This window comes from Rana temporaria, chromosome 6 (assembly GCF_905171775.1).
Source record: "Rana temporaria chromosome 6, aRanTem1.1, whole genome shotgun sequence".
Lineage (NCBI taxonomy): Eukaryota > Metazoa > Chordata > Amphibia > Anura > Ranidae > Rana > Rana temporaria.
This window is the reverse complement of record NC_053494.1, coordinates 145,087,594-145,110,343: the sequence shown is the minus strand read 5'-3', so window position 1 is coordinate 145,110,343 and position 22,750 is coordinate 145,087,594. Positions and strand designations below refer to the sequence as shown.

The window sequence follows — 22,750 nt, the reverse complement described above, 5'->3', positions numbered from 1 at the left end:
GTAAAAACGACAATGGTCCCAAAATGGTGTCAAGTGTCCGCCATAATGTCGCAGTCACGATTAAAAAAAAAAAAAAAAAAAAAAAAAAAAAAAAGCAGGGGTGATCAAATACCACCAAAAGAAAGCTCTTTTTTCACAAATGAAGGGGATGTCAATCTTGTTTGGGAGCCACGTTGCAAAATTGTCAGTTAAAGCATCAGTGCCGAATCGCAAAAAGTGGCCTGGTCTTTGGCCAGTCAAATGGTCTTAAGTGGTTAATGCTCTTCGGTCAATATATTGAGCTATATGAGGTCAGAATATTGAGGCAAGGCAATGGAAGCAGAAATATGTAGATAGAGGTTGTGGTAACAGATCACAACCAGAAAGTCTTGTTAAAAAGCTGCAGTAATAGCTCCATCAATACCAGGGTTGTTTCCTAGGGAGGTAAAATAGACAGGATAGTCAGCCCTTACCTTGAGTTATTATTTTGGAGAGGGGGACACTTTCCTCATCTCCTTTAACTGCATAAACACTGATATTATATTCCACACCAGGGCTAAGGCCTTCAAAAGTAAAAGAGGACTGGCTTGCATCAACATCATCTTCTGTTGGATAACCAAGCTGCCTTTCTGTGGGAGATGAAGTTATCCTGTACCCAGTTATTCCTGCAAAGTAAACCACAAGTAAAACTGGTTAGAAATGGGTCACGAAAAAAAAAATTTTTTTTTGATTATGGTACTTGATGGAAGCTCACTATACTGTATATGAATTTCGTGAGGCTGTTGTACAATAGTATGATGTCAAGTTCCCAATCCCAAAATAGAGGGCATCTATCCCTGAAGTGCAGCATACAAAAACCCACAAGTGGAACTGGGACTATGGGATACCCAAGAGATAATGGCAGTAAATAGAACAAAGTTTTATTCAGGTCAATGTTAAAAAGCCAAAAAATAAAAAAGCAAACAAATTCTGTGGCCATACTGGCATAGCCCACCCCTGGGATGGTCCAGTCTCATCATACATACGAGTCCTTACTGTGCAATTATATCATTTTTTTAAATAACAACGTATCTAATGTTTCCAATATGCTTTGTGTAATTACTGGGGAGGTCCCCTTTATTGTTCTGCCTTTATTATGACCAATAAGAACATATTTGCCTCTAAAAATGCAAACACATTTCAGAATAGAAAGTGGACGTTTACTCCCCTGAGGACGTGTCTGCTTTCCTTGGACACTTGTTTGTCCGTTTAGAGGCTTTTTAACATTGACCTGAATAAAAATGTTACCTTTAGCTAAATCCAAATTTCTATTTACGGCCATGATCCCCTGGGTATTGCACAGTCCCAATTCCCCCCTTCTGGTCCCTTGTGGGTTTTTATATGCGGTTGTACAGCATTTCAGATTGGATTTAGATTGTTGAGCTACAAATTACTGACAATTTCAAAATTAAAGGCGTGATTACAATCAGAATGTGTCACCCGTTTTAAAATAAACTCCTTACCTGGAGAGGTACTCCTATCCCAGTAGATGGTCAGTGTGATAGAATCTGGACTTGGCAGGAAGCGAAGGTTTGTTGGTGGTGTAATTGCTGTTAAGATAATTAAAAGCATTCACTTGTTAAAATATCACTGAGACGATGACAAGGTTATTTACAAACACACACACACGACCTAAAAAACAAAAACCAGAAAACCCAGGCAAAAAATAAACCGTAAAACTGCTGTTAAATAGCACGTTATGTTTGTTTAGTCTACAGATCTCCAACAATACCTCTGGGAGAGTCTGGTTCAGACTCCACAGTTTAGCAAACGTCTGACGTTTCCCTACATCTGCCAAAAAAGTTCATTTTTTTTTAAAATGCTAAAACAACCCCCCCCCCCCCCCACAATAGATAGATATCCATTTTTCCCCCCCACATGGCACTCTTCAGTATCTCAGTGATGCTGACCTCCATACTACCTTCCTGTTCGCATACCCCAACATTCCTACTTTAGGCCAGTTTCCTAATCGTGACATCAGTGAACCACACTTTTCACATCAGAACTACATATTGTTTTAAACATGCAGATTGAAAAATTCCTTTATAAGATAGAACATGCTTGTATGTTATTTTAGTGGTTGAGTTTACAAATTCTTTAATAAAAGAGCATATCCGACATGCATCATGTACAGTTGTTCCTATGAAATTGATCAGATGCCAATTGGTACATAAACATTAACCCCATTACAAAGCTATAGGAAAACTTTGAACCAAGGGAATTAAAAAAAAAAAAAAAAAAAAAAAGTTGGATTCTTACGAGTCACAACTGTCTTTGTGATGGGGGATTCGCTCTCTTCACCATCCTTGAGAACAGAGATGCTGTAGGTATACTCAACACCTGGTGTAAGGCCAGAGATCACGATACTTCCAGACTCAGATATAACTTCTCTGGGTGCTTCACCACCTTGGCTAGGACGTACATCCAACTGATTTAACAAGACAAAAAAAAAAAAAAAATTCTATATAAAAAATTATATTATGTGCCTGTAAAACAAAAGCCATAGCACCAAACACATAGTCAAAATGGCAGTATACACTACTCACCAGCCTCCTGGACCAGAAAGCATGTTAAAAACAGAAATTAATAGTATTATATTAAAAAGTATTTAACATCCCATCCTTGTCATTTTACTGAGTGCTTCCTGTATTCAATCTAAACCTATAAAAGCCGTGTGTGTGTGTGTGTGTGTGTGTGTGTGTGTGTGTGTGTGTGTGAAGAGAACACAAACCCAGTACTGTATTTGGTATTGCAATGGTTACACCGACTCTGTATGTCCTGTAGAAATGCAGAAAATTGAGCCAGATACCCACACCCCCTAGAGGCCGATTGTTTCTCTGCTGAGCTGCACCAGATTCTGCATGCTTCAGTTTTAGTAAATAACTCCCACAGACTTCAGACCTATATTAGAACCAGTATTGAATTCTCCACCAACTTGACAGCAATTACTGAGCCGCAGTTTTGAGAGTTCAATACTGGTTCTAAGAGGAATCTCTGAAATTTAGCCCAGATGAAGGGAGAGTTGTGTTGCCCCTGAAACATGTTGGTGGTATTTATATGATCTTTAACATTTAAAGTCATCTTGGACTCCTATAGTGCCCCTTTCTGTAGGTCTATGGATTGAGCTAATGTGTGCCCATAGAGGGAAGCCTTGCTGTGTGGGCACCATCTTGCCAGAGCCATTGGCTGGCTTGAGGTTTTCTTTTAATCTGAAAAACAGTCAAGTCTAAATGTCGACACCCGAGGAGGTTGTTCTGGAGGTAGTGTACCCCTTTGACATATCTAATAAAGATGAGCTGATTTTCAGACCAAGGCTTAAGATTTGTTGCCAACCAAAAGATCCCCATCTGAAGGCTGTGCAATAAAGGGAATTTGTTTAAATGTCTTAGTAGAGACTTATTGCTCAGAGCTTGTGGTCATCCTGTCCAGCACTAGAATTAAAGGAGTTGTAAAGGATAAGTTTTTGTTTGCTGAAATGACCGTTTACAGGGTATAGAGACATAATAGTTAACAGATTCCTTTTAAAAATGATTAAAAATAGATAAAAATCAATCATATAATGTGCCTGCACTTTCAGTTTAGTTTTTTTATCTAGTTTCATGTTTGTGTGAAGGACAGAGACAGAGCCAATAAAGGGCAGTGTTTGGTTCTGAGGGGTTTTAGACACACAGTAATCACACCTTTATTAGAGACCACAGAGAAGCTCCCAGTACTTTTTTCATAAGGAAACAGACAAGCAGGAAGTGTGCAGAACAGAGAAGGATTAGAGCAAAAATGAACAAGGAGGACACGAAACCAGGACTGCATTAGGGTAAAGGAAGCTATTTAGGGTCACTAAAAAATCCTTTAGTGACCCTTTAACCTTGTATGCCTAATGCAGCCATCCTGGCTGTAAAAATCCCAAAGTGTTCCCTTAGCTAAAAACTGACAACTGAAAAGACTAGCGAGTCACTACAGACAGGAACAGTTAGCTGGAAAGTTAATCTTAAAGTAAAGTAAAGACAGACTTCCACTGCTGACATCTTGTGAAAAACTGATTAAATGGCTGCCATGTTAGCCAATAACTTAAATATACTTCCAACATGCCACAGGTATGCAGGTCAGGAGTTCCAACTTGTCTAGCTAAATATCTGTTCCAGTAGTTATTAAAGCCAGGGACACAGCAATGTCTGCCCTTGTATCTTTCACAACAGGATTCCTATAAAGCAAGGTGGTACAGTTTTTACCTTGAATCCAATTCTTGGCACAGGGGTCCATGTAACAATTATGGTGGTCTCAGTAACTTCTGTGTTATATGGAGGAATAGATCCAACTGGCTCCACTGAAAAGGGGAAAAAATAATAAAAAAAGATAAAATATAAATAAACCCACATACTTAAAAAAGGAGAGTGCATTATAATTAAATGGACAATACAGTTGCATTTGCTTCTTAGCAGTAGAAGGATAAGAAACTACTTTAAATGCCACTATTGAGGACTAGGTTTTGATGAACCTATTTTAGACTAGCGTGAATATATCTTCTAAAATTTGCTTTTGTTCCATAGATAAAAAAAAAAAAAAAAATGAATTATAAATTTTCCACTGTGGAGATGGTAAATGCAATTTGTGAAAACGACATTTTTACAGTAGACCCACAGAAATTAAAGAATTGGGAATACACGCACTATAAAGCAGAAAAGCACAAGAAAGATCCCCATAACTTTATAATGAAAAGATCTTCTCAGCAATAATCCAGGGTATAGTAAACATCTGTCTATAGATGCACAGTGTGAAACACACCACTGTGTTTACCAAACGGATGTCTGGGGGCTGTTTACTAGTCTGTTCTCAGAACCCTTTTCCAGGGTCCGCGCTTAGAAAACTTTTCCCATGAGGTTAGTTCAACAAGACAACATTTGCCTAAACCTACATCCTGCAGACTGCTTGAAGTGGTCAGGCCTCCATCGCCAAGATCACAAAATGTTCTGCTACGGTTTACATGTCCAACAAACCCTGCAAACCTACAACCCACTTTGCTATTTGAAGTTTTCAGGGTATATATTTAAACAGCACTCGAGTTCTTCAAACTACTAATTAAACTGAAAATGAAAAGCGTGATGTGTGTACCTTGTTAAAGGACATCGGAAGAATACTAGCTGGACAGTGAGACATTCCTAGAATACTGGATGGTTTAACCAGTTCATTGACAATACACTAAAATAGCAGCAGAGTGGGAGAAGTCTGTAATCAATTTATAGCCTGGGCACAGAAGAGGTTTTGCGGCTGCCCAGAAAGGCTTATCTGATTAATGCATACACAGCAAGAATCTGTTTGATCCCAACATTCAGGCTTATTTTTATGAAGTGTTATTTGAATGCGTAGAGGGTAAAAATCTTTGCACATTTTCCTGGAATTTCATTGCAGTGTCCAGACAGACATCTGCACACAAATATGTGTATTTTGTAAAAAAGTACATACACAACCTCTATCATTTGAAAATAGTAATGGCAGTGAGTTTTCCCACCATTTATAAACTTTTACCCTGCATTAGGACAGTGTTAAAATCTAGTTTACGTACATCGAGATCACATTACAGTAGAGACAATCCTGTAGTCTGGCGTTATTAGTATTTAAGATGTAAAGCACTAAACATTTTATTTAAAAAAAATATATTATGCCATGTGGATGGGAGCAAAGTGATGGAGTGAGGTAGTAATATAGCAATACTCCAGAATAAATAGCAAAAATAAGCAACTTACATGTTGAGAAGATTCCTGTAGAGGGCTGACTCTGCTGACTTCCTTTCAGTGCAACCAGAGAAACTGTATACTCTTTTCCAGGCTGCAGACTCTTCAGTTTATAGCTTGTTGTAGTGGAGGGTATATCAAACTGGTTAGGCTGACCACCACGGGTTTGACTCAGTGAAAGAACATAGCGATCAATCTTGGCTCGTGAAGGTGTCCATACAATAAGGACTGCAGATTCAGTCAAGTCTTCAAACTTCAAATCAGTTGGAGAGTCTAACTCTACATAGAAGAGAGGTTTATTAGTTCTCTAGAAATGATAGCAAGAACTAAAGCAATGTTTAATTGTAAACCACCCCAAGTGCACAGAGAAGCTCCTTCACTTTTACAGACTGTGCATTTAAGACTGGCCATAGATTAAAGCAGGGGTAGGCAACCCCCGGCACTGGTGCCGCAAGCGGCACACGGAGCCTCTTGACAGCACCCGACTCCCTCCCAAACAGCAGAGCAGTGAAGTGTCAGTGAGACACTAATGCATCCCAAACTCACAATTCTCCACACTACACCTGCACTGGGTGGATCAGCAGGGATGAGTGTGCCAGGACAGGTAGTTGATGTGTCTCATCTCTGCCTTCTTGCACCACTCTGCATAGCGCCCATATCATAGGTATGCAGGGGGCTACAGATGTGCAGGGGCTACAGTGGGGGGGGCATATTTGCAGGGGAGACAGTGATCTGAGGTGTGAAGGTGCAGGAATTGTGGCTGATCTAAAAGGCATGAGAGTGCAGGATGTTAGTCACTATTACTGAAGTAGTTTACACTAGCATTTACTTTATAAAAAAAAAATCGTTTGTGATTGAGTGTATGAAGTTAAAATTGTTAGAAAAATCGGCACATTCAATTTCTTGGAAACATTTTTCGGCACACTGCTCAAAAGGTTGCCTACCCCTGGGTTAAAGTATCTTAGTCTTGAATAACAGCAGCTTGTTACCCCCATCCCCCAATACAATTCAAAGCCAACCTGGGAAAATTACAGCTGGATGTTGAAGTTCAAAGTCAATTGGACAGAAGAGACAATATAGATTTGGTATGGGTCACTAAATTCAGTCCATAGTTTGGTGAATTCTATTTCATGTAATATTTTCAGTATTTATAAAAAAGAACTGTAGATGCACAATTTTCCACAGCACAGAGAATTACTTATTCCCATAAAAAATGCTACCTAGTAAACTCCAACATACGATCATAGGACAATATAAAACTTCATAGAGGTATGTAGCTACAAACGCAAAATTTATAGCATTGGAAACGCCTTATGACTATACAGAAAAAGGACTGTCAGCACATTCTCCCCCCCCCACCCCCCAAATCACTGGTTTACCCAAGTCACTTTAAGCAAAAGCAAATAGAGATGTGAACTTACTGGTTGCAAAATCTCCTACAAGAGGCTGGCTCTCTTGTCCACGGCTGACTGCATAAACTTCGAATCTGTAGGTGGTACCAGGGCGCAAGTTAGCAACCTCTGCAAAGGTACTTCTGCTCACTGGCAGGTTTTGAATATCCCGACCGGACGGTCTAACTGGTGTCACTACAACACGGTAGCCAGACACTTCACTTGCTGGAGAGCTCCATGAAATAGTTATCTTCATGTCAGTTGCATCAAGCAGTTGCAGATCAGTGGGTGATGGGATAGTCACTGTACAAAACAAACATGATTTTCAGTTTTATAGCACCTGCCATCTGTAGAAATTGCTGGCAAAAATGTATTGGATGTACAACACCACAACACACACACTTTACACAAGAGTCTCAATTTATAGACATAAGATGACGTTTTTACATCAGCCGTTTATGGCAGTAGACGTTTTTTTTTTTTAAACTCTCCATGCACATAGGCTGTTAGCAGTTTCAGGCAGTGGCTTTTTTCTGCTCAAAAACACCCCAAAACGAGTGGGTTCTGAGAGACGTTTTTTCAGCTCCAAAAAAAAAAGCTCAAAACAAGTCACTCACTAGCGTTTTTTTTTTTTTCTTAGATCAAAAACTACACACCCCTTAGCCTTGCACTTTCTACAAAATGTTGCAATAAAAGCATCCAATTTCTTTGTTGTAGTATTAGCACTCCCGTTCATACTGGTGCGATATGTCAGCTCAAAAGTTACACCCCATTTTCGGCAATGGTACCATTGAAATGGCCGTGACTATGTTCTTGCACTACTTTTTGCCGCTTCCATAGACTTCTGGAATCGCAAGCTGCAATGAAAATCGGCAGGGCAAATCACACTAATGTGCAACTGAAGTGGCACGATATCAAAGCTGCACGGGGGCCTAGTATATCACCATGTAGGGAAACTACATAGTATAGTCAGTCATCATTCTAGCATATTCTCAAGTACTGAATGCAAAATGAGTCAGTTGGTCAGTCTTCACCATTACTTATGAGTAAAGTTCTCTTGTATGGAATTTTATTGTAGTCTGCTACAAGAGAACTTTACACAAGTACTAATTACAGCCATTGAGCCAAGATATGCACTCAAATCTCTTTCCATCTCACAATCAATGAATAAATATACAGATTACCAGAATGTTTCCTTTCACCACATAACCGTGCATAAGCTTTGATTATTTGTAGCCACTACTAAAAAAAAAAAAACATGAAGGGAAGCAGCCAAATGTAGCGAGGCATTGGACTTGGTCTTCAATTATTTGCTGGCCTTGAACTACAGAGCATGTTCCTCAAGTGGTTTAAAAATTCCATATTCTCATCCATTAATTCAGACATATTAAAAAATAGAGTGCCAAGATAAGCATGCCAGCATAGAGAAAAAAAACACCAGTGAAACTTCTATTTACTTCTCTTTTCACTCAGTTTCCTCCAGGCACACCTGACCCTTAACCTCTTTGCGCTGAGCGCACGCAAATATACAACCTCTCTGCATCTGGTGCTTGGCGCTGAGCGGCTGCATATTTGCATGCAAAGCACGAGAGCGTGCGCCTTGTGTGCTCCCGACAGTGACCAGTGGCTAGGGTTGCCACCTCATCCCTTTAAAACAGAACACATATGAATTACACAGGTTCTGAGGCCAATTTAATTTAGATAAGGCTCCACTTGAGTTCAATTACCACCTTAATCAGCCACAGAACCTGTGTAATTCATATGTGTTCTGTTTTAAAGGGATGAAGTGGCAACCCTACCAGTGGCTCACAGGAAAGTTCCCGATCTGGACCTTTCCCGAGCACATGACCATAAGCCCCACCTCCAAACATAGAAAAACCTGCTATTTTTACCTGGTGATTTGGCCAGTAACACCTCCGGTATAAGAGTGACTAATGAGAACACAAGGCACTTTCAGATGCACCACTTTCCACCTTGGAGGGGGTGGGGGTTGTGTTAGAGGCACTAGCAAATTTAGAAACACTAGCTAATTGAAGCCAAACTTAAGCTAACATATTCCCCCCCCCCCCCCCCCCCCCCGCTTTTGGGATATCTGGACTATCTGGATCGCCAGATAAAAATTACAAGAGTTTGTTTAAGAAAAAGACCAATGCAGCCATCACATCTAAGAATTGGTAAGCTGCAAATATAATAAAAGGTTTGCTTTTGGGCTTAATGCCTATTTAATTTACCACTGCTATAGGCTCCAACTTTGAGATGCTTAAAAAGCTAGGACTTCACATTAAAGGAGCTTCGTCGAGGCAGCTTGGCTTCCACATACATTTGCAAATGGGTGTAACTAAATTGGGGTGGTTGCCATGCTCTATAGATTACTTGCTAGATTTGGCATGGGTACACATTAGATGCATTCAGCTACCATTGTGCTCTTGCTGAGCTTTTAGTGGTGTCTACGCCTTTAGGGAGGAGAGGGGTCTCCCTCCAGGAATACCTGCTCTTAATTCACTGCTATATGCTTCAACTTTGAGTGGCAGCAACTTTGAAAAGGTTCTTGCACTACTTTGATGCAACTCATGTCAGAATGTAAAAGGCGCTCCAAAGTCAAGCTAGTGTGAACTGAGCCTATGAGTTAGGACTGCTCTTTACGGAGGAGCCTTGGTGAGGCATTGTAACTTAGCACATATGTGCAACTGAAACCTATTTAAAGCGGATGTGCCATGAAAAAAAAAAGCCATCGGCTACAAATACTGCAGCTGCTGACTTTTAATATTATGACACTTACCTGTCCTGGAGTCCAGCGCGATCCGCAGCAGAGGACGAGCGATCCCTCGTCACTCTGCTGCCCGCCATCCTCAGTGAGGGGCAGCAGAGGATGAGCGATCGCTCGTCACTCTGCTGCCCCCCCCTCAGTGAGGGAACCAGGAAGTGAAGCGCTCCGGCTTCACTACCCGGTTCCCTATGACGCATGCGCGAGTTGTGCTGCGCCGCTGATTGGCTCCCGCTGTGCTCTGGGAGCCGAGTATTCCCAGAGCACAACTGGGGGAGGACGGGAGGTGACATTCTGCCCGAGACTATGTGGCCGGAAGTGGGTGCAAATACCCGTCTTTAGACAGGTATCTGCACGCCCCTCCCCCCTGAAAGGTGTCAAATGTGACACCGGAGGGGGGGGGGGGTGTTCCGATCAGCGCGAGTTCCACTTTAGGGTGGAGCTCCGCTTTAATGTAAAAATGGTTAGACCGCACTTTTTATTTTTTTAAATGCAAGCCAAGGTTACTGGGGATTATTTTATTTAATTTTTTACACATGCCTGTGTAGACTTTAATACTAGACATTTGTGACTTTACCTTGTTGTGGGGTTCCCGTGGTTTCCTTCTGGATGACAATTGGATTACTCTCCTGACTATCCTCCACTGCATAGATTGTTATATTGTATTCAACACCTGGGAAGAGGTCAGTGAGGGTTACAGAAGTAGCAGTGTCTGGGAGGATGAGTTCTGTGCTGGCTCCTTCCACAGTTGGAGTATAGACAATTCTGTAGCCTGTGAGAAAACAGAAAAATCAGTTACATACCGAGACCAGCAGCTTTAAAATAAAAAACGTCAACCTTGTCATACAGCAGCCATTCACCGACTGTCTCCATCAGAGAATTTAATTGCAATGCCGGAGGATGGTTAAAAAGGTAGCTTAAGACCCTAGTGGTGTCAAACTCAATTTCATCGTTGGCCGTATCAGCATTATGATTGCCCTCAAAAAGGGCCGGCTGTATCTTTTAGATTAGATGTCCAGCGCATCCCTTCCCCTTACATTATATGTCAAGAGCCACCCCCACCATCAGAAGTGGAGTCCATTACAGTGCACCCCCCTTTCATTATGCTGCTGTTGGATGCATTGCTTGAAAGCAGAAAAGGGTCTGAAGGACCAGAGGTGGGCTGGAGCTCTCCAGCAGCTGCAGGAGAGGTGCGAGTGCCATATTCCACCCGCGGGCTGTGTGTTTGACACCTGTGCCCTAGTTGGTGGCAGACTTTCCACGTGTGAGCCAGCTGCCAAATAATGAATGATGGATGTAAAACCCATGTAGGTTTATGCTTGTGTCCCTGTGATGGAGTGAATTGGGAGGGCTTGTGGATGAGACAACAGCCTATTCTAAAAAAACAAAAAAAGTATATCATTTAAAAAAAAGGCAAAGCACTACATATGGAAGCTTTTACCAGTAATGGGAGCTTGAGGTTTGGTCCAGCTGACCATGATGGATGTATCGTCAACGTGTTCAATATTGTATTCGGGAGGGCTGTCGGGTGCTGAAAAAATAAAAATAAGTGATAACTACTGAACACCATCAATTCACCATTTAAAAATTCAAAACTTCAAATCTGTGAATATATAAACTGCCCATAAACAAACTACCCATTTGCAGATTAATATAAGGCAAAATAAAGAATGGCTATACTCACCAGTTGTCTGAGAAGTGGACAAGATTAAGCTTCTTTCCCCCTCCTCACTGATCTCAAACACATTGACAACGTATTTACGTCCTGGAAGCAGGTCTGGGATACTGACAGAAGTAGCAGTGTTGGGGAGGTCTAAATAAGAAAAATAAAAGAAAAACAAATTCATCATAAAAAAAAAAAAACAAAAAAAAAAAAAAACACCCCACACACCCCATCTCAAAAGTAGCCCAAAAATTATATTGTCAATGATGTAATTTGGACATTACACAGATAATCTGTAAAAGGCATACAAAACGTAAAAGTAGACAGACATAATAATGCACAGATGCACATTTACATTATAACTGAATAGCCAAGATCCTTGTTGACACTTACCCATGTAGCGCTTTTCCTCTCCCTCCTCGCTGAGCTCATATTCCACACGGAATCCAGAGACTGTGTCAGATGCAGAGACCCAAGACACCACAAAACTGTGTGAAGTAATCTCAGTAACAGACTCTGAAGTGGCCACCAGAGGTGGAAGAGGAATGGTATCTCCGGACTCAGAATGACCTGTAAAAATATAAATAAAAAATAAATAAAAATTAAAAAAAAAAAAGGGAGAAGAAGATTTAAAAGCAGTTGTAAAGGCTATACAATTTCACTCTTAAAAAAAAAAAAACCACACACATGTTATACTTACCTGCTCTGTGCACAGAGCTGCCCAAAACCTCCTGAGCTACACTGCTAGAACTCTTGGTTCCTCTTGTTCTCCATGTGCTACTATAGGAAGTCTATGGTGGCACAATTGCTGGTTCGCCTGGCTGTTAGCATCCATAGATGCAGCGCAGCTTTGCCGTCTGCACCTGCTTTACAGGTTTTGATTGACAGTTACAGGAGCCAATAGCTCACACTGCTGCCTCTGAGCAGGGAGGGGGGATAAAGCCACAGTGTTGGATCGAGCTAGGATTTAGGCAAGTATAAGCAGGTTTTCAGACAAAAAAATAAATTAAAAAAAACAAATGAAAAATCAGAAGAAATGCAACCTTCACAAAAAAAAAAAATAATAATAATAATAATAATAATATTATTATATATTATAGAAGCCATTCACCAGTTCCAGCTTTTCTGCTCTTTTTTTAAAATAACTACTTGAAGACCTAAAAAAAGTGTCCATAGCAGACCTTCCCTACATTTTGGGGAAGGCAAATGGCGAAGGTTAAATCCTTTGACTAAAAATCGTCACCAACCATTAAAGTTCTTTGAACTGGTAAATGCCAAAAATAACTACTACTTCACTTTCATATAGCCAGCTTGTAAAAATGTAGACAGAGGGCCATAAAAAAAAAAAAAAAAAAAACACACCAAGTTGCTTTTTCTATTGATGGCAAGACAGATCATTCAAATATTTCTGCTGCAGAATCACAACTACTCTCCCATCACTGATAACATTGGAGAGATTGCTTTGTTCTTTAATGCTGGATTAGCCTTTTATCTACAAAAGCAATTAACTGAACAGATTAGCGAAACAAAAAATTCTTTGAAGGAAAGCTATAGCTATAAATCACTTGACCCTTCTGGGTAGCTCCCTGCAACCAAATGAGCACTTTTTTTTAGCCAAAATAAGGTCTCTCAATTACCCATTTGCAATATTACTGGTCATGTGTAATGTTTTTATACCTGGAATCAAATTTTAATTATAAATCACTGCTTTTTGGTTTATGGTCATTGCAATTTACACACTGCAGGCAGATCATTCTTATGCTAGCCATACAAATGGAACAGTTTTGTCCCCTGGTGGCCTAATCTCACCGTCTAATTAAATATAATAATAAAAAAATAAAAAGTTCTGCTAACCCCACATATCCAGTCAAAGATACTAGTATGGGGTCAGTCATTGACCTTCTATGCTCACTTAGTAGTGCTATAAAGATTGTACTCATCGTTCCTCTCAGTGGAAGTCTACTTTTTTTTTTTACAATTTTTCTTTAAAAAAAAAAAAAAAAAAAAAAAAAAAAAAATTGCATTTGCAGTCAGTCTGGATGTGTGTGATCAAAAAGTCAATTTGTTTAAAGTAGTTTTAAAAAAGGGACCATTTGCATATTAAACCTGTCTGGGTTTCTGGTTACCTGGGGAGAATAGGAAGCGACTGGGCAGCACAGTGTGTTAGTGGTTAGTACCAGGGTTGTTGGTACGAATTCAAACAGCATTACTTGTCTGGAGTTTGCATGTTCTCCCCGTTCCTGCGTGGGTTTCCTCAGGGCACTCGTTTCCTCCCACACTCATAAGGTAGGGTTATTGGCTCCTGTCTAAATTGGGGACCTTAGATTGCAAGCTTCTTGAGGGCAGGGACTGAGGTTTGTCAGCACTATATAAATAGTATATATTGATACATGAAGATGAAAAACCATTTATTTTGCCACTTTACATTCAGAAAAGGTGGTTTAGTGGCATGACTCCCACTGGAGTCTATGCTCGGAAGTGGGTGCAAATACCTGTCTTAGACAGGCATCTGCTCCCCCCTGAAAGGTGCCAAATGCAACACTGGAGGGGAGGGTCCCGAAAAGCGAAACATTTTTGGGCAACACTCTGCTTTAGTTTGAAAGATAGTGTGTGGCTATCCAATGCACAATTTGGAAAACCTGTGAAATCAGCGGCTGCAGCCACTGAGCTGTGTTTTATGACAGCGCCAAGGCCCACTGTCAGAATATCATGTACCACAGGGGGTAAATAAAAAAACCCACACACCACATAACTAATCTACGGCCAGTTTAAAAATCAACAGCAGTTTACCAACTGGAAAAAAGGAGGCATGGCAAGTTAATCTGCCCGTTCTGCTTTTTCTCTTGTTCGCACACAAGCATACAGCAAAGCTCAGTTGACTCCTAGTGCTGCCCCCCCCCCCCCCCTGTCAAAGGGGTTTGCCGGTTCGGAGACAAGTTCAAGACAAATACCTACACTATTGGAATCATATTTTTTTTTTTTTTTTTTTTTTTTTTAATTCATTTATAGATCTTCCTGGAGCCCAGTCAATGAAAGCACTTACTTCCTAGGGTGGTGGAGGTGGTTGTGAAATCAAATCGGGTGACTTCCTTCTGTCCAAGTTGTAAGACACTTACAAGCTGTCCCTCATACACTATTCCAGGCTTCAGACCAGAAATTGTATAGGAATTCAGATGTCCTGGAATGGTGGCCTGTTTCCAAACAACTTGTTTGTTTTTCTAGGGAGTAACAAAAAACAAAAAGTTAACATAAATCAGTAATAACTTCTGCAAAAAAAAAAAACAAGCAAAAGGACTGACCCTGCTTCAAGAATGTTGCAAAAAAAAAAGTTGTAGGCGGAGATTTATTATAATTAGGGGCAGGGTATTTGTAGGCATGACACAGCAGGCGGGGGTGTAAAAATAAATAAATAAATAAATAAATAAAATAACCCACCCCACACAATGGTGCCCGCAGAATATCCCGGTATTCATTAGGCAACCCGTCACCGTGAGACCACTGGAGCTTCTGGCTATGGATTGCTTCACTTTAAGTATATTTTCATTTTACATACATCTGGCTCCATTGTGTACAAAAGTGGGGTATGCCTGTACTTTCCTTTTTTTACTTTACATTAGTGTAGTCGCTTCCTGGTTTCCAGGCCTAGGCAAATGTCATACATTCCAGAAGTCTTTAGGAAAGGAACAGGGGTTCTCCACTAAGCACACCCGCCTGCCTGAGCCAAGGGCACATGCTACACAAATTATCTGCCCCAATGCAAGATGGCCACAGCCAGAAATGCTAGGAGTAATTTTTTTGGTTGAGTGACTTCTCAGCAAAACAAAGCATGGAGACATGGATAGATAAGTTTGCTTTTAAATATTAAAAATGAATTAAACACATACACACAGAACAGCAGCTGACAGAGGTCAAGAATGTGCAACCCAAACATTTACATTCTCAATGTAAAATGATTCAATTTGCTCTTTTTTTTGTGACAAAAGAAATGTCATACAAAAACATCAGAATATATTCTATGAACAAAGACAGGATGTTCTGCAGCAAAACACCTGCTGTTTTATTAAAGTGCCAGTCAAATACTAAATTATTTCAGCGGGGAGACAAAGCAAAGAGCCTGATGCAATCTCAGAACCACACTTCACAAAAATAAATAAAAGAATGGGTGGTCTGTTTTCCCACAGCACTTGGGATTTTCTGACAACAAAGCAAAAAGGCTACAGCCAATAACTCATTATCAAACTCTCTAGGCAGGGGTATGCAAACAGATCCCAGTACTTGAAGATACCAAAGATGGTTTCCAAGAATTCCAATCCTTCAATGTATTATCTACATTTCTCAGTTTGCCAAACATTACACAAACCACTTGTACTTTTTTTGACCTTGCAAAGATTGGGGGGGGGGGGGGGGGAAGCCTCCCACACAGAAGCTTCATCATCAGTCTACAATGAAAACCCTCATTTTCGTAAAAAAAAAAAAAAAAAAAAAAAAAAAAAGAAGAAGAAGATTCTAGGTCATCAGTGAATGCGGATTTGTGCCACCATTCACAGATTTGACATTTAAAAGGAGAGCAGGGATTCATCAACTTGAGTGAGATAATGTTTCAGTATATATAAAAAAAGGTTTTTTCTTAAAGGGGTTGTAAAGGTTTTTCTTCTTCTCCCCCTAAACAAAGGTGTTACACTTGCCCGCTTTGCGCAAAGGTCCTGCACAGAGCAGCCGCGATCCTCCTTTTGTGACCCCCCCCCCCCCGGCCGTTGCGCCTGGCCCTTCCATCAGATGGCCAAAAAAGGGAAAGCCCCCCCACTGGCTCGCTTTGACAGACAGCGCTGCCCCCTTACTCCCATGTCACTGGATTTGATTGACAGCAGCCGGAGACAATGGCTCCCGATGCCAACAATCTGTCCAATGAAGGGAGAGAGAATGCAAAGTTTCAAGGTTTTTCACCTTGATGCAATCACTTTACGAAAATTCTGGTATAATGCAGTCACAGCTCTTCATTGAACAAACAAAATATATAAATCTCAGGAGTGTACAAAATAAGGATTTTCAGCATAGAGATCATATGAACCACTTGAAACCAATAAGCAGATATCACAAGGCAGGACTAAAGTAAATGGACACGTCTGCTTTTGGGCAAGTACATCTCAGGCAAATAGTGGTACTAAAATTGGCCCATTTGTATAGGCAGGAGAAAGGCAAATCATCTCATATGCTAAACAGTCATCATAAGGTAGACAGCCAACATAACATTAGGGAAGCAAAAGTTTACTTACAGGTTTCCAGCGCAGGATATATTGCTTGATGTGCGTCTGCTGAGGAGCAGTCCATTGAATGGGGTGCGAGTTGGGGTGGTTGGCACTTTCAGTGATGATTACTTGGACAGGTCCAGTTCCAGCTATCACAGCAATAAAATGCACAGAATTAAAAATAAATCTTTATATAGAGAACACAAACATTTAAGAGAAGTCAGGGTTGACTGTATTGCACGAACAACGTCAGGACAATTTAAATACCATTTCATTTAGGAACATTCCCTCTCCCCACAACATATAGGGATCCCCCCCAACACCCCCCTCATCCCATCCCTGCATCTAGTGTGTGATGTTAGGAGATGGGGAGGTCTGTACTGAGGGTGTCTGTACTGGATGGGTAAGTGTGTCTTTACTGAGATCTGTGCTGGGTGTCAGGTAGGTGGTGTTCTGTACAAAGATGAGGTGTAGGTGCAACCTCCATTGAGAGGTCTGGGGCGCGCATGCGCGTCTGTTGCCCCACAATATTTTAACAAAGCTAAAATTCTTTACTCTTAAACTTCTAATCTCCATCCAGTATATTAAGATTTGTTTTTGCTTGTATCCAGCATTACCCTGTTAAAAGAATGAATTATTGGCTGACCAATTGCATCAGAACTGATAAAAACAAAGACCACAAATGTGGCCAGTGAATGTTTTAATGGTGGTGATAACCGAATTATTGAAGAAGGACAATTAGCAAAATATTTAAAGAGCATGAGAAATTATTATTTTTTTTTTTTTTTTTAAAGGCCATCCACACAGGAAAGGGATAGGTGTCCCTTCACACATGGAAGCAAGCAGATTTCACAACTCTAGCGTAAACAAATTCACTTTTTTTTAAATGTGAAATGACTGGCAAATAGGTGAAGGCTGTTTTCAGACCAGCATTAACTGCTGTGTTGAAAGAACATATTAATAATTAACTAATTGTAGCACAGTTGACATCTAAAAAAGGTTGTTGCTGGTTCCTGGAAGCTTTGGTGATTGAAGTATTGCAGAGAAGGACAATGGCCTGACCTTCATCCCAGAGTCAGTTTTTTTTTTTTTTTTAAGTCTATCCATATGTTTTAGTTCATGAAGCTTCATCTTAAGGATAAAACGATTAATATACCCGAGTCAGAAAATGAGCACAAAAACAGAATTCCCCAGAACAAAATTTTTACCTGGGTAGGAAAGAGGTTGGCAATGCCATTCACCAATTCCCTTTCCATAGCAGTAACACTGGTAACTGACACCATTTGAAACTTTCTCCCAGGAGTCACCAATCTGGTAGAATTTTTTGGATTCCGTTTCCTGGCACTGATCTGAAATGCATTTAAATATATCCAATGAAAAAATCTGTTATACATAGAAAAAAAAAAATTAACAGGCAAGCACACCTGAAATTATACAGGCAAGACTGGTGTGAAAGTAACCCAGACGCTCAACCTTGTCCCTACAGATTAACCATTAAAATAAATTCAGGTCTTACAGAACCCCCGCTAAATCCAATTAATTCCGGTCTGTGATGAAAGTGCCTTACATTGGTTGCTTTTAAGAATGCCACCCTTACAGATATCAAAAGTGTTAAATTGGTGCTAGGGTATCAGCCAGAGCTATGCAGGCACCACCAAAAGGTTAAAAACAAACCAGAGTTTAATAAACCACTAGCAACTGCGGGAGGGAAAACGAAGGTTCCACTGAACCCCGACTGAGAAAGGCTGATGAAAACAATTGCATTGAGATACTAAAGATAGTTGACTTGCTGCAAACTTAAAGCAGGGTTCCACCCGCAATTTTTTTCCCCGAAAGTCAGCAGCTACAAACACTGTAGTTGCTGACTTAATAAGGACGCTTACCTGTCCTAGGCACCCGCGATGTCGGCCACCGCTGCAGCCACCGTTGCAGCTCCCGGCGCTGCCATGCTCACTTTGGAAGACAGGCAGTGGAGCCTTGCGGCTTCACTGCCCGTTTCCTACTGCACATGTCTCATGGCACTTTTTTTTAGGATGGACCTCCACCTTAAAACTGCTGCAGAGTGGGGCATTAATGGTGAAACTTTTTTGCACCCTGGAGTTTGTGCCCTCTAGGATTTCAGATTCCATCTCACACAAAACTGGCAAATTGACCCAATTCAGTTGAAAACGGAGGACACGAGCATTTAATCCATACAAGGTGTACAGAAATGTGTATGGTGTAGAATTGTGTCCTCATGCGCAGTCCATGCAGGCATTGTGTTACATTATATAAACCTGGCCTGGACTGTCTGGCCAACCTACCCTGTTACATTGCCCAGAATAGGAATGCATGAGAGCATCTTTTGAAGTGAAAAAAAAAAACATATCACAAAGATAAAGCAAGATAGTTCTACTGTACACACGCACCCAATTCTTCACTAAAAGGTCCAACAATTGATTTCAAAATAAAAAACATTCTAAAGCAACGGCACAATAGAGTGAAGTGACCACATACACATTTGCAAATGAGAGCCATGTTAAAAAAACTGCTGCGTTAAACAAGTCTGTGTAAAGTTGGCAGAATTAACTTGGACAAGCTACAGTATGACAGGATTTAGCCTTTGTGGTGAAAGTTTAAAGCCCAATGGATTTGTGGGGGAATTTCAAACATAAAAGGCTGGTTCACAGAGCAGTCAGTCCGGTTTTAGCAATATTGTGCTATGCAGCGCTGGGACAAGGGATGGGCAGCTTCCCTATGCACTGCTGTGGCATCATGCAAGGTGGGGGGCATTTGTACAAGGAGGGGAGCGTTTGACCCCATTTTGGCAGGGGGGGCAAAGATTTGCACTTGGGGGGGGGGGGGGGGGATAAATGCTTACGGGGTAGGGATGCAATTAGTGTTCAGTGTTTTTTGTGGGGGGGGGGGCAGATTTTTGCCAACCACATAACGCTTTTTTTTTTTTTTTAAGCCCAGTGTACATAAAAAACAGAAAGGGGACCCAATGGGGATACTTTTCCAGTAAACTAAGAATGTTCATTATTTAGCTAGAAACAGCTACCTTCATATGTACACAGCTTCAGTTGTCTTTTTGTACTGTGCCCCGAGATAAGTCAGCCTATTGAATGCTAGCCAAGGAAAACAAAATGGGAATTCAGAGTTTATCAACCATTGATTGAATAAACAGATTAGATCTCGTCCTAGGCTTTGACCTCACCCACCCCCGCTAGTACAGCATCGCACCACCTAAATTATTTTACAGACTATCTGCTACCATGGAAGAGAAAAATACCCAATAAAGGTTTGATGAACAGAACACACCAAGCAACTTATAAACTGGCATAACGGGAAATACATGTTAATTGACAGATCTACATTGTTTTACTTTACCAGTCCTCAAATCTGATAGAGGAGGAAACATCTGGACCTCAAAAAAAAAAAAAAAAAAAAACCACACACACACCCCACACGTAGGGATGAAAGGGGAAAACACTGGATTAATGGGAAAAGGGGCATGGCAACATATAAAAAAGTTGACTTGGAAAGCCTTGCGTTACTTGGCCCACATAATGCAGAGATACAAAGATATTTACTGCTTAAGTTTTCATGGCAGTCTTTGCCATTGTACTATAGAACTCATCAACAGGGAGGAGCCCAGGAGCAGCGAAAAGGAACTTGAGCGGAGGATCTGACTTGCCCTGTGCAAATCTACTGCACGGAGGAGGCAAGTAAAACACTTTTATTTTTGAACAGATTTTACACTTAATTTAATGCAGCCAGATAGGGGGGGGGGGGGAATAAAGCACGCACACACAGTTTGCGACTTATTGCTTTTTCAACAAGCTATAAGAGTGCGCCAGTCATGTATAGTATATTATGCTACTGCACTTCAAAAAAAAAAAAAAAAAAAAAAAAAAAAGGGGGAAAAGAAAAAAGGAAATTAAGTAGACACTGCTGTGAAACTTGAACCTGTCCAATGTCTATAGCTTGCTCCACAATACCCAGAAACTGGTCAGGGCCTACGTACCCACAGCATCGCACTTCCATCTACCACGTCCTTGACCAAAGCAGGTGCAGTTCATCACGTGCCCCTCCTCGTGATATTTGGTGAAAGATTGATTTATATCATAGGTAACACCATCCACGATGCACTGATCTGTTCCAGAAGTGAACATATGGACAACATTTAGATTTTACAAGTTTAAGAAAAGAAATTTACAGAACACATCCTTTAAGATTTCTGCTAGGCACATAGGATTTTTAGAGGGGGGGGGGGGGTCAGCATTCTGAATTATTGTACCTCATGCAAAGATGTTGTGGCAAATAAAAAGGTAATTTGAAATGGCTTTTCACTCGATTTAGACGGTCAAGTATATGTACAGAGGTGATCAAGACATAAATCTAAAATGTTTATTTGATGTTATTTGATGTTGGAGAACCTAGCCCTCCACAGCACCATTTACAAAAATGCACAAGTTGGCAAATGCAGAAATCAAATCTTTCAATGTGGCCAAACAAACACACACACACACACACACACACACACACACACACACACACACACACACGATGCAGTAACATAATGGGGTTAAAAAATAGCCCTTTGTAGTACAAAAAAGCAAATCGCTACTGTACATATTACTTTCACTGTCTCACAGTATAAAAATGAACCCCTTACAGTAGCGATTTGCTCTTTTTTTAACCCATTGTGTTACTAAACATCTCAGGCTTGGGTTCACACCTGTTTTTTGCAGAAACAATGTACAGTTCATTTACATGTTTTCCTATGGGACACGTTCACATCCATGATTTTTTTTCAGCTGCTGCGTATTTGGAAAGGGCAAGGACTTAAAACGCAAAACGGCGCCATTTTTTTTTTTTTGGTTCAATATACTTCAAATGGAGACGATGCAGAATGAAAGATATCAATGCAGTCATCAGATCTCTAAGTGGATGCTAAATAGGTAGGATAAAAGAAAGGACTCTTGGATAGAGTGGATAACCGCCTTTTGTATGAGCACCCGAAGGAAAAACCTTTGCCGAAAGAAATAGATGGGCTGGCATTTTTTTGGCATCTTTCTGAAAATATTTGCCGCTTGGCTGTCATGCTGATCCAATAGCTTGAAATAATATTTAAACCCAAGAATAGATTGCAGGTTACCAGGGCTTATATATTTGGGGATACATTGGTTTTCATTTTTAGGTCAATGTCATTTTCAGCAATTACAGAAAACATTAATCTTGTGAGAAATGCAGTATCAGTGATCCAATGGAGGCACTGTGCTACTATGCTACTAGCCTGACCCAACTGGGGTTGGTGGCTATGCAAATCCCCTGGAGTGATGGGGAAGGTAAGTAGCGACAGGAACTGAAACCTGAGTGCCTGAACGTAATTGGGGGATGGGAGCAAGTTTTCCCGGAGAAAGCTGGAAGGGTACATTACCTCTTGGTTGGAGCGGTCTACCTTGTCTGGACATGGGCTGGGAAGGCAGATCTAGGTGGCACAGACATGCAGGAGTGGTTGCCCTAGAGGAGCTCTTAGCAACACTTGGGTGTGTGACCCCACGGTGTGTAAATAACTCATGGTCAGTCACTAAAGCTTTTTCTGCAAGTCAGGGGCAATTTTTTGCTTACTAGACCTCAAGGCCTAGGCCAATGCACAATTTGGGCACGGACACTTTTTTTTTTTAAACACACACACACACGTAATATGCAATATTACATTTTGGTTTTTGGACTTAGATGCACCTTTATTACAAGTCACTATCCTGGACCAGAGTAGCAGATAAAGAATTTGGACTTTAGTTCTAATGCCTAAAAGAATATTGTAGCTAGTGACATCCATTCAAACTAGCTTTATTTTGTTTAACAAAATCCATTAATGGAGAGTGCAATTTCAGCCCAGGTTTGCTTTAAATGCCAACTGAACTTGAAGATTAAATTGTCTAAATACATTTCAAGTG

The 22,750-nt window shown here is 40.7% G+C and overlaps 1 protein-coding gene across 7 annotated transcripts in view; it reads right to left on the bottom strand.

Annotated features, from left to right (window-relative positions):
• The window catches only part of FN1 (fibronectin 1), an 80,689-nt gene that overhangs the window by 35,612 nt on the left and 22,327 nt on the right, over nucleotides 1–22,750 (bottom strand). For all 7 annotated transcript variants that reach the window (XM_040357493.1, XM_040357489.1, XM_040357491.1 and 4 more), the window contains 14 exons: nucleotides 20,815–20,943; nucleotides 18,017–18,157; nucleotides 16,836–16,957; nucleotides 14,606–14,780; nucleotides 11,956–12,132; nucleotides 11,584–11,712; nucleotides 11,341–11,430; nucleotides 10,477–10,671; nucleotides 7,166–7,438; nucleotides 5,757–6,023; nucleotides 4,245–4,339; nucleotides 2,278–2,446; nucleotides 1,482–1,568; nucleotides 453–644 (listed from right to left, as the gene is read on the bottom strand). In XM_040357493.1, the coding sequence (XP_040213427.1) occupies nucleotides 453–644; nucleotides 1,482–1,568; nucleotides 2,278–2,446; nucleotides 4,245–4,339; nucleotides 5,757–6,023; nucleotides 7,166–7,438; nucleotides 10,477–10,671; nucleotides 11,341–11,430; nucleotides 11,584–11,712; nucleotides 11,956–12,132; nucleotides 14,606–14,780; nucleotides 16,836–16,957; nucleotides 18,017–18,157; nucleotides 20,815–20,943 (2,241 nt within the window). The remainder of the gene's footprint in view (nucleotides 1–452; nucleotides 645–1,481; nucleotides 1,569–2,277; nucleotides 2,447–4,244; nucleotides 4,340–5,756; nucleotides 6,024–7,165; nucleotides 7,439–10,476; nucleotides 10,672–11,340; nucleotides 11,431–11,583; nucleotides 11,713–11,955; nucleotides 12,133–14,605; nucleotides 14,781–16,835; nucleotides 16,958–18,016; nucleotides 18,158–20,814; nucleotides 20,944–22,750) is intronic.